Here is a 13682-nt window from a genome sequence, read left to right as displayed (position 1 = left end):
TTCTGGGAGAGCTACAGATACAGCAAGAGCAGCTTCTCTCAGGGCTAGAGCCCAGAAACCGCCATGAAAATTGAAAGCAATGGAATCCTCCTATTATTTTCAGGGGCATCCAAGTTTTTCTGAAGCGAGCCCACAAGCCTTTAGAGGCCTGTCTAGAGCTGGATCTGAGCTGTGACGTTTCGGGGAGGGACGGGACCCCACTCACTATTGATTTTTCTGTCTATGTACATATAGAAAGGTAGCATTAATGGAGTTGGGTAGGAGTAAGCTGTCCAGGGGGTTGTTAGGCCTTCTTTCATTGCTAGGATGTCAGTCTGAATTAAGCGCAGGTTGATAGCAACTGAAAGTTGCTACTACTTGATAGCTGTTCTGTGGCCAATGGGATTTGTTGGGGGGCTTGGTATCAGTTCAGTTCCTAATAAATGGATGACCACATCACAAAAGCAACTCTCCTAACTGGGGCCTGTGTTGACACAAAGCCCAAGGATAGAAAGAGCCCTGGAGCCAGAACCTTTTTGCCCGCAGAGCAGGATCTATGCTGCTGCTCATGTGGTACTGTTCTGGGAGGCTATGTCTATGCTGCTGTCACAGAGTATGACTGGAGCTCAGGCAGACATACCACAGCTAGCTTTAGTACTGGAGCAGCGAAGCTGCGGCTGCAGGCACTTCAGCATGGGTTAGCTGTGTGAGTAATTACCCAGGGGGTTGGGTGGGTTTATACAGCTTATGCTGCCACAGCTTCTCTGCTCTAGGACCCAAGATAGCAGGATTAAAAGTAGCTCAGGGATGTCTGCATGAGCTGCACTCACACCCCATGACTGCACTACAGGCATATCCTGAGAGCACTCCATGCCCCAGAGCAGCAATTGGTTACTACATTAAAAACACCTGCATTTGGGGAGAGATTCCATTGCTTTCATTTTGAAGAGTTTGAAACTGATTCATTTTACATAACTGTTCATCATTTTAAAGCAAAATTGTACCAAAATGGTGGTTTTGGGTAACAAAAAATATCTATAACCATTTTGATAATTATTTTGAGTTAAAAAGTCATATTGATGTCAAAAAATTTCATGAACATTTTCATTTTCAAAAAAAGGCTTTCAAAAAAGTTCAAAAAATTTCTGCTGGCTCAGCTGCGATCTTTCACCAGCCACTGTGTCTGATCCAAAGCCCACCAAAATCAATGGGAATCTTTATGGTGACTTCAATGGGCCCTTCAATCAGGCTATACACACATCAAAAAATCTGAAGCCAAGACTCAGCCAAACAGCATTTTTCTGCCCACCAAAAGAACTGGATTTTTAAAGGTGAAACTTCCCAGTAATAGGGTTGATTTGCTATTTTCTGTCTGTCATTCCCACCCCCCATGTGGGGACATACTGCATATTTTCCTGCAGATGGTATGTGTGCCAGCCTGTTTGTTATGCTGGGACTCACTGCCAAGCAAAAATGTTTTATAGGCTCCATTTTTGGATGCTGCCACAAATATTTTGACAGCATGTGTTTTGGAAATTTAGGCTGGAGCTGGAGAAAATAACAGATCTGGATGCAGCTCAGATGTGTGCATGCAGGCCCAGTGAAATATGTGCAAAAACACAACCTGTGTTCTGAGTCCTATAAACATTAATAGCATTTTCCCATTGGTTTAGGCCAGATGTTATGACTTCGGATCAGAGGAAGAGGGAGAGGAACTCCATGATTGTTCTGGGACAAAGCACAAAGAATGAAAAAATCTGGTCTTTCTGAGCATCTGAATCCAATGGACCAAGGTAGAAGAGTTATCAGGGAGGAGGTTTTTCCTTCCTCCAGCAGGGAAATGATTTTGCATCCCATTACCAAGCTATGTTTCCATGGGCAAAGACTTGGGTAAGGTCTGATTGCTGTAAGTAGCCCCAGTAACTAAGTCCACAGAACTACTGTCATTTACAAGAGCTGAGGATCTGGCCCATGTATATTTATTTTAAAATGAAGACTAATTTGGGGTAAAACTACCTAGATTTTTAAGACCAGAAAGGAACAACAGGTAGTGATCAACGCTTCAATGTCTAGTTGGCAGCCGATATCAAGTGGCGTGCCCCAGGGATCAGTCCTAGGGCCGGTTTTGTTCAACATCTTCATTAATGATCTGGAAGATGGGATTGACTGCACCTCAGCAAGTTTGCAGATGACACTAAGCTGTGGGGAGAGGTAGATACGCTGGAGAGTAGGGATAGGGTCCAGAGCGACCTAGACAAATTGGAGGACTGGGCTAAAAGAAATCTGATGAGGTTCAACAAGGACAAGTGCAGAGTCCTGCACTTAGGACAGAAGAATCCCATGCACTGCTACAGGCTGGGACTGACTGGCTAAGCAGCAGTTTTGAAGAACAGGACCTGGGGATTACAGTGAACGAGAAGCTGGATATGAGTCAACAGTGTGCCCTTGTTGCCAAGAAGGCTAACGGCATATTGGGCTGCATTAGTAGGAGCATTGCCAGCAGATCAAGGGAAGTGATTATTCCCCTCTATTTGGCAATGGTGAGGCCACATTTGGAATATTGCATCCAGTTTTAGTCCCCCCCACTACAGAAAGGATGTGGACAAATTGGAGAGAGTCCAGGAGAGGGCAATGGAAATGATCAGGGGGCTGGGGCACATGACTTATGAGGAGAGGCTGAGGGAACTTTACTTATTTAGTCTGCGGAAGAGAAGAGTGAGGGGGAATTTGAGAGCAGCCTTCAACTACCTGAAGGGGAGTTCCAAAGAAGATGGAGCTTGGCTGTTCTCAGTGGTGGCAGATGACAGAACAAGGAGCAGTGGTCTCAAGTTGCAGTGGGGGAGGTCTAGGTTGAATATTAGGAAACAGTATTTCACTAGGAGGGTGGTAAAGCACTGGAATGGGTTACCTGGGAAGGTGGTGGAATCTCCATCCTTAGAGGTTTTTAAGGCCCGGCTTGAAAAAGCCCTTGCTGGGATGATTTAGTTGGGATTGGTCCTGCTTTGAGCAGGGGGTTGGACTAGATGACCTCCTGAGGTCTCTTCCAACCCTAATCTTCTATGATTCTATGAACATTCTGGTCATATTGTCTGCCCTCCTGTACAACTCAGGCCTGAGATACTCACCCAGCAATCCCTGCATTAAATGCACTAACTTGCCATTGAACTAGAGCATATATTTTAGAGTGACATCCAGTCTTGCTTGAAAGATTCCAAGTGATGGAGAATCCACCCCATCCCTCAGCACTTGAGAGCATCTCTGTATTCAAATCTGAATAGAAACAGATTCAGCCCATCCTCTAGGTAGGTCTGTGATGGAAAAGCAATTGACTGTGTAAGGGAGAAGAGTGCCTCCCTTTCTGTTCTACCCCATGAGCTGCTACATTCCACAGCCTACGTTCTTGTTTCAGAGATAAATGAGCTGGGGCGCTCCTGGACATGAAATTGAAAACCATGAGGCTACATTGTGCAGACTACACTCTACAGCAGGATCAACATCAAGGCAGTGGGGAGGGAGGAGAGGTAAAAGGAAGATTTGCTGAAGGGTGGGGTGCTCACTTGTACTAGAGTTTACTTTTGACATGAATGTAAAAGTGAACTTAAAATAATGCTATATACCAGGAATATAGTTACCATCTCAGCAATAATAACCAAGCAGATTTGATACAATTTCATAAACAAGCTATCTTAAGTCCTCCTGCTTGTGAAGTATTATTGATCTCCTTTATTCAGCAGAAATAGGCTAGACCCTCATGGAACTCCAGTGCCTTAATGAAAAACAAAGATTGGAAGACCACATGTAATAGACACTGCTGGGTGTGGGCAGCAGTGCAAGACTCAAGGCATTTTTTATATCTCCACTTGTGGGTATTACTAACAAGTCTGCACAATTTGAAGGTGTCTCCACCCACCAGTGCCTGGCTGGGGAGTTTTACTGAGCTCCCATGTAATGGCCAAGTCATAGAATATCAGGGTTTGAAGGGACCTCAGGAGGTCATCTAGTCCAACCCCCTTCTTAAAGCAGGACCAATCCCCAATTTTTGCCCCAGATCCCTAAATGGCCCCCTCAAGGATTGAACTTACAACCCTGGGTTTAGCAGGCCAATGCTCAAACCACTGAGCTATCCCTCACAGCCAATCAAAGCCACAAGACAAGATTTTCTAAAGCTGGATTTGTAAGTGCATGGTTAGGTCCCAGTCTTGTGTGGTTGACCCCTTTGCCCATCTGTAACTTCATTGACCTCAGTGGGTCCCCATGCAGACAGAGGGTTACAGCCATGCAGAGATTATTGCAGGACACTGGGGCCTTCAGCCGTTCAGCACCTAATAAGTGGCCTGATTTTTAAAAGTGCTGAGTGAGCTGCCCACCCAGGTCCTTGGTTTCACCGGGCACTCAGGACTTTGGAAAGCCAGGCCACTTTATTAGGAGCCAAACGTAGGCTCCTGTTTTTAAGATTATGGTCATGTTGGGTAAAGGCTCCTGGTCTGCTGTTTGGCTGCCTGTCCATCACCATGTGCCATAGGATTTAAGAGGCAAGAAAGCCAGATGAACTTAAACCTATGCCTGTGGATCAAGTGCTGGATTGGGACTCCCTCTGCTGGGAAAGTTAGAATAATAGGGAGATTGGGGATGGAAAGGAAAGTTTTAAGTCTCTAATACAAGCCAGGGTAGTTCTTTTTCCAGCTAAGGTCTATAGGCCTGCCCTCTGTTATCTACTAGATAGCTTTAAAGCTATGCCCAGCTGTTTGGAGGCTGCACTGTTGCCACTCATCCATTGCCCACCTTTAACAGATTCAGAGGACACAGACCATGGTTAAAAAGGTCCCACTGAAGCCATGACTACAGCAGCATCTCTGTGCATGTGCTATAAGCCTACTTTTTTTTTTATAAGCTCAGAATCCAAGGACTCGCCCACATGGAGTGAAAACTAGCCTTTGCCTATTGGGGGAAGGGAATTCTGTCTGCTAAATTGGAATGAGACAGCTGAGCTGTTTAGCTAACAAAGTCCACAGACTCAAGTTACTGCTGACTAAAGCCTTAACTTCACATATATCCGGAACCCTAGGACACTCTCAGAAACTAACAGGCAAACTTCAAAAGATTCAGAGTTTGAATAACTCTCCAAAACCTTAAGTGAATTTCCTCTGCTCATCTGGGCTATCAGGAACATATTGGTTCTACAGAACCGGGTTAAAACTCTCTGGAGGACAGGATCTCTCAGGATACTGCCAGTATTGCTGCCCAAGTGCAGAGCCAAAAGTATAAATCATAGAATCATAGAATCATAGAATATCAGGGTTGGAAGGGACCCCAGAAGGTCATCTAGTCCAACCCCCTGCTCAAAGCAGGACCAAGTCCCAGTTAAATCATCCTAGCCAGGGCTTTGTCAAGCCTGACCTTAAAAACCTCTAAGGAAGGAGATTCTACCACCTCCCTAGGTAACACATTCCAGTATTTCACCACCCTCTTAGTGAAAAAGTTTTTCCTAATATCCAATCTAAACCTCCCCCATTGCAACTTGAGACCATTACTCCTCGTTCTGTCATCTGCTACCATTGAGAACAGTCTAGAGCCATCCTCTTTGAAACCCCCTTTCAGGTAGTTGAAAGCAGCTATCAAATCCCCCCTCATTCTTCTCTTCTGCAGACTAAACAATCCCAGCTCCCTCAGCCTCTCCTCATAAGTCATGTGCTCTAGACCCCTAATCATTTTTGTTGCCCTTCGCTGTACTCTTTCCAATTTATCCACATCCTTCTTGTAGTGTGGGGCCCAAAACTGGACACAGTACTCCAGATGAGGCCTCACCAGTGTCGAATAGAGGGGAACGATCACGTCCCTCGATCTGCTCGCTATGCCCCTACTTATACAGTATAAATAAAGTAGGCTAGCCAAGCTAGAGCTGGACCCAAACTACAAAAGTCAGAGCAGAATCCAGACTTGGAGAGGAAGAGGATGTTAAATCCAAGCAGCTTTAGAACCCACTAACAAAATTCAGATCTGGATCCAAACTTACTCCACATTTTTGGCTGGTTGAGAATATTTTATAGAGAATTTTGTTCTCATGACAGACAATGACCTGAGGTGAAACAGCTGTTATTTATCAGAACCTCTTTGGACATACAGGCCAAAAATACCAAGAATGTTCTCTTATTTGGGGGGGGTGGGGGGAGAGGAGCATCTTGATACACCTTCAAAGGTGCTGAGCACCTACAACTCCAAGGGAACTCATATGAAGCTATGGGAAGCTCAGTACCTCTGAAAATCGGGCCCAAATTGTCTCAGATTGAGCATCCAAAAATGAAAGCACGCAAAAGAAGGTGCTCTGATAGATCTTTCAGCTGTGCAACAAACTCGGCTGCCACTCTGGTTTTCAGTTAGTCAGTGTACGTCCTGCCAGCTTTATCCAGAGCTGGAGAGGTTTTATCTTGATTATTCTGTGAATAATCATTGTGTCTTCATTAATGCAGTGGGCCAAATCCTACATTAATTTACAGCCTCTGTAATCTCATTGACTCCAGGCAGAATTGGGCCATATGTGTTAGGATAAACAGTATCATGAACTGGTTTTTTACACTTAAATGACTTTATGTATAGTTTTTATAAAATGAATTATCACTCTTTTGTTATGATGCTATATGATATATATTCTTACATTTTCAGCAATAAATATATTTATTCCCTGTAACATACTGTGTATTTCCCCATCTTAGGATGCAAATGTAAGGAGCTTAATAAAAGCATCACTATTATGAAATACATTTGATCATAGCATTTTTAAGAGAGACAAATAGGAACAGGGTGAAAGGGTTGGGAAGCTGAAGGATACATTTTATAATTCTGAGCCTCATCTGAGACACCCACCTTGGACATGATTTTCAAAAATATGAAATATCCATAATTCCAATGGTAGTGATGGATGCAGCTGCACATTTTGAAAACAAGGCTCAAGACATATTACAGGGGAACCCAGAAATGCAGACGCTCAAAATTAGAAGCTACTTTTGAAAGTTTCGATGCTATTGCTCAGCTACGGAACAGCCTTTTACAGCAAGAGATGAGACAAGAAGCAATAGTCTCATTTTCTGTTGACTGATGTCACAATACCCTTTCCGAGTTATAAGAAAAGGAGTACTTGTGGTACCTTAGAGACTAACAAATTTATTTGAGCATAAGCTTTCGTGAGCTACAGCTCACTTCAACATGTATCAACATGTATCAACATGGGTTACATGAAGGCCGCTTCCCTCATCCACCAATACACCTTCTCCACTTTTACCCATTCACCCTCATCCACCCATCCAGCCATATTTCCATTTATCCCTTCACCACCAGTTCATGAAAATGCTTCATTATAACCAAGCCACGAGTCACTCCTGATTGTCAGGGGGACAAATTTCTCAGATGTTCATCACTGGAAATTACTTAGCCATCTCTCCTGACAATACAGACGTGATCGATTCGTGAAAATTCTTCATTAAAAACAAAAAAGAAATCCCTGCTGATCCTTCAGGGCAGCAAAGTTCTAAGAGAACTCATCGCAAAGCTATTAGGAATCTCTCCTGACAATTCAGATGATGTCTGTCATGAAAGTTCTTCATTGCAACCAAGCAATCATTCTCTGGTGATCACCCATTTGAAATGCTCTCAATCTTTATTGCAAAGCATCCTGATATTTCAGTGGATATTGGTTCATGAAAGTTCTTCATTGCAACCAAGCAACCATTGAGGGCCAAAAAGTCCTCAGCGAACCTACATTGCAAATCAGTTAGGAATCTCTCCTGACTATTCAGGGGTGATCTCTCTTCAAAATTCTTTACTTCAACCAAGCACTACCTTGGACATGATTTAGGATGACAAAGTTGCTGGAAAATCTGAGTATGAGGGTAAGGGTCAGGGATTGCGGATGAGTGGTTGGGTGGATTGATGGGGAAGGGTGGTTTGGGGGATCAGTGGGGAGGGTGGATGGATGCAGATGAGTGGATGGGTGGGGGAGGGGTTATGAGTATACACCTGGGGAAGGTGGGTAGATGGGTAGCAGAGCATGCATGGGTGGGTAGATATTGGTGCTGGTGGATGTGTGGGTTGCTGGGTGAGGGTGGCTGGGTGAAAGGGTGGGGAGTGTGCATAGGTGACTAAGTGGATGGGTGGGGAAGGGTGGATGGATGGTTGCGTTGGGAGTTGGTGGATAGGTCAATGGGTGGGGGAGCATGGATTGGTGGGTTGGTAGATGGGTGGGAGAGAGTGTATATTTTGATGGCTTTATTGGTTTATGAGTGGATGGGTGTGGATGGATGGGTGAGAGGAGATGTGGATAGGTGATGGAGTGTGTATGGGTAGGGGAGGCTGTATGGTTGTGGGAGAGAATATTGGTGCATGGGTGGACGAGAATCTTTGGGTCAATGGGTATATGGGTGGATGGTGGGAAAGGGTGGCTAGGTGGAAGAGTGGATGGGTTTGATGGGGTGTATGGGGATTGATGGGTGGAAGGGGAAGGTACATACATCAGGGATGGTGTAAGGAGCAGGGTGGCTGGGTGGGGAAGGATGTATCGGGAATGGGAGGATGAGTGGAAGAGTATTGATGGGGACTGATGGGATAATGAGGGAGGGTGTATGGGGTGGTGTATGGGTGTGGGTGGGTGTATTCATGAGGAAGAGTCTAAGGGGCTGGGAGGATTGGTGAGGAATGTATATTGGGATGTGGGGGAGGGTGGGTGATGATGGTTGGGCAAGGTGTATGTGTATTGAGGAGGGTGAATGGTGGGGGATAGGTGGATGGGTGGATGTATGGTGATGGTGGATGAATGTAATGGGTGGAGGAGGCTCCATGGCTGTATGGGTGGGCAAAGGTGTATTGGGGGGATGGGTGAGGGAGGGTGTATTGTTGTATGACTTGGGGACGGTAAATTGGTGGAGGAGTGGATGGGTGTGGGAGGATGCATGGGTGGATGGATGGGTGGGAGGGTGGATGGGTGAGGAAGTTGGATTGGCAGATGGGTGGATGAATGAGGGAAGGTGATAGGTGGGTGAGGGTCTATGGGTGTATGTGTGGGGTTGGGTAAATATGTGAATGTGTGGGGAGGTTGGATGGATCAATGTGTGGAGAAGGTAGATGTGTGGATAGGTTGGGGAGGGGGGAAGGGTGTATTTGTGTATGAGTGGGGAAAAGTGAAATGGTGTACTGGTGGTGGAGGGTGCATGGGTTGATTAGTGTGTGGGGTGGCTCGTCTAGGCTGGCTTCACACACCCTGAAAAGAATGGGAGCTGGCGGCAGCTTTCCTGGGCACAGGACAGGGAATTGCCACCAGCTCAACTTGGAGCAGCCAGCCAAGCCAGCCAAACCCTCCCCCTGCAGCCAGGGAGGCACCGCTTGGCGGTGAGGGAATGGAAAGGTCTCTCTTACCTTCTCTCCAAGTAGTGCCCTCCCAAGGAGCAGGGGCTGGGGCCCAGGAAGGGGCATCTTGGCCAGGCTGGGGTCTCTGCACTGAAGCTCCCAGCAGTAGATTCACCACTCCCAGCAGCAGTCAGGGCTTCAGGGTCTCCAGCAGCAGCCCCCGGGACTTGGGGATCTTGCAAGAAATATGGCATTCCCACAGCATCCCACAGTCACTGCAGGGAGTGAGATTGACTTCCTGCTGCCGGGACTGAGTGACCCCAGTCATCTCTCCCAGAGCCACATCCCAGTTGCTCCTGGGTCCCAGCGATCAACTGGTTGCACTGCAGCCCCCTGCCCCAGCTCCTGCCTCCTGCGGGCCCCACATCCCCTAGGCACGGGCAGCTTCTCTCAGCATTAAGGGGGAATTGTGCATTGAAGCCAACATGTCAATGGGTGCACTCAAAGGAAATGTTGCCAAGTCTCACGAGAATAAAAAATGGCAGTGCCTTTCAAAATTAGCCCAGAACAAGCCCAACCCCTTTCAAGCAAGCCAAAAACAAGCCCAGCCCTTTCCACAGGGAGTGGAGTGGGGGGGTTGATACAAATTCCATTTTTTTAGTAATAATGTAAGTACACAGAAATGTATTATTTTCATATTTTTAATATGTAGCTAAATGCTGTGTGCAGCAAAAACTAGAACTAGAACAAAAAAGGTCATCCTTGCTCTCCCCATTCTCCGTGGTCTCGGTAGCCTCAGTATAGTACATTTCCCTGTTGAACCATTGAAGCTTTTCTCTGTGTAGGACAAAATCCTTACAACAAATTTCCAGTCTTCTTAACCCATAGCAAACATGCAGTAAACTGCTCAGAGTCTGGTGATCCACCCTTTTCCAGTGCTTGGACTTCACATTGTTCATCTGAGAGAACACTTGTTCCACATCAGCATTACTCAGAGACATGGCGAGTAGGGAAAGTGGGCTAGTTCTTTAAAGAACCATTCACCGCTACTGTCTTGAAATTTGTATACTTCCACCCAGAACTGCTCTGCGTTTTTGTCATCCATGCTCTTCCATTACCGGAAGTTGATGGCTTGATACTGTGCATCCAAGGCCCCCAACTCACCTTTGAAAATTTTCAGCATGGAGATGGTCATTAGCTGAGAGAGAACAGCTGATGGACTGAACACTGACCTAGATTTCCACAAATTAATATTTGCTGAAAATCTTGACTGCACTTGTTTAGCAGCTTCAAGAAGGACGTCTCAGCATCTATTCTTTAGATTAGCTTCAACAGCATTGTCAAGCTTTGTGTCTCCTAAAGCAACAGTAAACAGTATGCCAAAATTAACAGCACACAGTGGCAAGTGGGTCCATGGGTCACACAAATTGACTTCAAGGAGTTTACCATCAGCTAAAGGGATCCTTTCTGAAAGAGACACTCTTGATGTAAGAGTACGAAAGAAAGACTGGAGGCAGTCCAGCATTTTGAAGTCATTACCACCAGATTTGAGTTGGAACAGTTTATTGATTCTGGCAAATTCCTGCAGAACTGGTGTTAGAAACTGTTAATACAGTTTAATAGCAGGGTCACAATACATCTGATACAGAACTTCTGCATCATAGCATCGTTGTTCATCTTTGTTCACTTGAAAATGCAACTTTAACTTGTCCCAATGATCTAGTACAGTGGTTTTCAAACTTTTTTTCTGGGGACCCAGCTGAAGAAAATTGTTGATTCCCATGACCTAACAAAGCTGGGGATGCGGGGTTTGAGGTGTGGGAGGGGCTCAGGGCTGGGACAGAGGGTTGGGGTGTGGCGGTGAGGGCTGTGGGGTGGGGCCAGGAAGGAGGGGTTCAGATTGTAGGAGGGGGCTCTGGGCTGGGGGAAGGGGTTGGGGTGCAGGAGGGGGTCAGGGCTCTGGGCTGTAGCCAGGGATGAGGGGTGTGGGATGGAGGAAGGGCTCCAGGTTGGGGGTGGGGACCTCAGGGCTGGGGCAGAGGGTTGGGGTGTGGGAGGGGGTCAGGGCTCTGGGCTGGAATGCAGGCTCTGGGGTGGGGGTGGGGCTGAGGGATTTGGGATGCAGGAAGGGGTTCTGGGTTTGGGAGGGGCTCAGGGCTAGGACAGGGGATTGGGTCGCAGGGTTGGGGTGCAAACTTATCTCCCATGTCTCCTGGTCAGCGGCACAGCTGGGGTGCAGAGGCAGGCTTCCCGCCTGTCCTGGCACCACAGACCATGCTGTGCCCCAGAAGTGGCCAGCACCAGGTCCGGCTCCTAGGCGGAGACACGCAAGCACCTCTCCGCAGCTCTTGCCCGCAGGCACCTCCCTCAGAGTGCAGAACCGGTGCTCAGGACAGCGGCAGTGCATGGAGCCTCGTGGCCTCCCTGCCTAGAAGCTGGACCCGCTGCTGGCCGCTTACAGGGTGCAGCACGGTGTCGGAGCAGGTAGCTGGGCAGCACCGACAACGGGACGTTTAACATCCCAGTCAGCAGAGCGACCCAGTGCCTTACATGCAGTGACCAAGTATTGAGTTGTAACCTGAATGTTGAAAAACGCTGATCTAGTATGTGCACACGACAATCATAAATGGAGAGGTATCTAGTGGCTGATAGCTGAACAAGCTTCAATGGCATGTTACTGTGATTTATCTTTGCATATTCATGCTGTCTCAGAGGCCTGTGAAAAAAGCAGCTTTAGGAATGGGAGGCTAAAAGCTCTAGATTGCATGGCAGTGTTTTTACAGCTTTACTGGCACACACCTGGATTGTGTGACATATATATTTGATCAGCCTAAGATTCTCATTCCTTTGGAAGAGATGTATGTAGATGGAATTTTCCTTCCCGACCATGATGCTACAGCCATTAGTCCCAATCTCAATACACTTGCTGAAATCCAGACCAACACTGTCAAGAAACTGAATCAGTGCTGTAGCAATTGCTTCTGCTGTTTCACTTTCCAAAATGACTAGTCCCAAAAATGTAGACACAATTTTCTTTAAGCAGGAGCTGAAGTAGCGCAATGCTGCTTTACTGCAGCAACATCTGTGCTCTCATCTATAACCAGTGAATACTGAGACTCACCAATGTCTTTGATGAGGTCAGAGAACATGCAGGGAGCACTAAGATTGTTTATTAACGCTGTGCATTTTGTGTGATGCAGACTTACAGCTCTCTTAAAAGCTGATCTAAGAAGTTCCCCGAGGTGATTCACGGAACTAACCACTGAGCGGCAGGCAATGTAGCAGGCCAGTTTTAGCTCCACTTAGTGCATCGTGATTGACGGTTTCGGTACTGTAAAACCAACATCTGTCAGGTGCATAGAAGAAAATGGCGTTTTATTTCTTTTAGGTTTGTCAGTTCCTGCATGCTGCACAAGGTCTGCATGATGTGCCCAGATCACCCCTTTTCTTTTTCCCATGCCTTTCTGTATTTTTCCATACTTTGCCCATTTTGTTGATGACATACTGGTCTTTCGTTGGGTTAGCCTCAAAATGGCGTCCAAGCCTGCCTAAATTGGAACACGATAGGATGTGTCAAGTGGGTTGGCCAGAAAGTTGACGAATTTTCCCCCCACCCACAGAGGAGCTCAGGGAGTGGGACTTGCAGGGAGTGGGACTTTTGATTATTCCTTGATGTCCACCCTATGGACTGTCATGGTACTGTTCAAAGAATTATAGGGCTTGTTTCATGGTGTGCAAAATGACAGCCTTTCTTCCTTTGGCAGAATGGAAAAGCGCAGAATGGAAAAGTGTCCCCTCTGATAATCAGAGAAGATGGAGATGTGGTGATGACATCAACTGTTGTGCTTAAGCAATTATCAAATATTTTCAAAGTCATAGATTCATTATAAGGCATACACGTTTACAAGATATCTGAATACAGAATGGGTTGTCCAGCCTTTGGTAAGGGGGAGGGGGAGGGGAAGGGTTCAATATATGACTAAGTAGATGTTAAAAAAAAAAACTAGAAGTCATTGCTCATGGACTGTTGTTGTTTGTAGGATACAGTGGATAATGTACTTGAGAAATAAAGATAAATGTTAGGCTTTTTTGGTAATATTTATAGTTCATACTCTTTTGGCATGTAACTGAGAAATACATTGTTACTGCGCCTACATATGTAGGCAAAGAAGATTTTCTTGGAAATGTGAAGAAGACTAGTGATCCTAATCCTGGTTCCAGTGAAGGTAAATTTAACACTTAAAATAATCCCAGTGTTGGGGGATCAGGACCATCATGTATATGCTGAAGATTCCATTGTGTTCTCTGTCTTTATTACATGAGAAGAAGAATTGCTTACCTTCCAAAGAAAAGTTGGCAGCAAATCAACT

General features: G+C 46.1%; 1 protein-coding gene across 5 annotated transcripts in view; it reads left to right on the top strand.

Moving 5' to 3' along the window:
* Nucleotides 1–13452, top strand: part of LOC119858574 — a 58678-nt gene extending 45226 nt beyond the window's left edge. For 2 of the 5 annotated variants that reach the window (XM_043518435.1, XM_038409541.2), the window contains exons 8-9: nucleotides 1653–1772; nucleotides 3389–5369. In XM_043518435.1, coding sequence (XP_043374370.1) covers nucleotides 1653–1749 — 97 coding nt within the window. In that variant the 3' untranslated portion in view covers nucleotides 1750–1772; nucleotides 3389–5369. Of the gene's footprint in view, nucleotides 1–1652; nucleotides 5370–12512 lie in introns of those variants that run through there. The other 3 variants (XM_038409543.2, XM_043518433.1, XM_038409540.2) reach the window with 3 other exon arrangements.
* Nucleotides 13453–13682: the final 230 nt, after the last annotated feature.

Source organism: Dermochelys coriacea, chromosome 7 (genome assembly GCF_009764565.3).
Source record: "Dermochelys coriacea isolate rDerCor1 chromosome 7, rDerCor1.pri.v4, whole genome shotgun sequence".
Lineage (NCBI taxonomy): Eukaryota > Metazoa > Chordata > Testudines > Dermochelyidae > Dermochelys > Dermochelys coriacea.
This window is presented reverse-complemented; position numbering and strand designations above follow the sequence as displayed.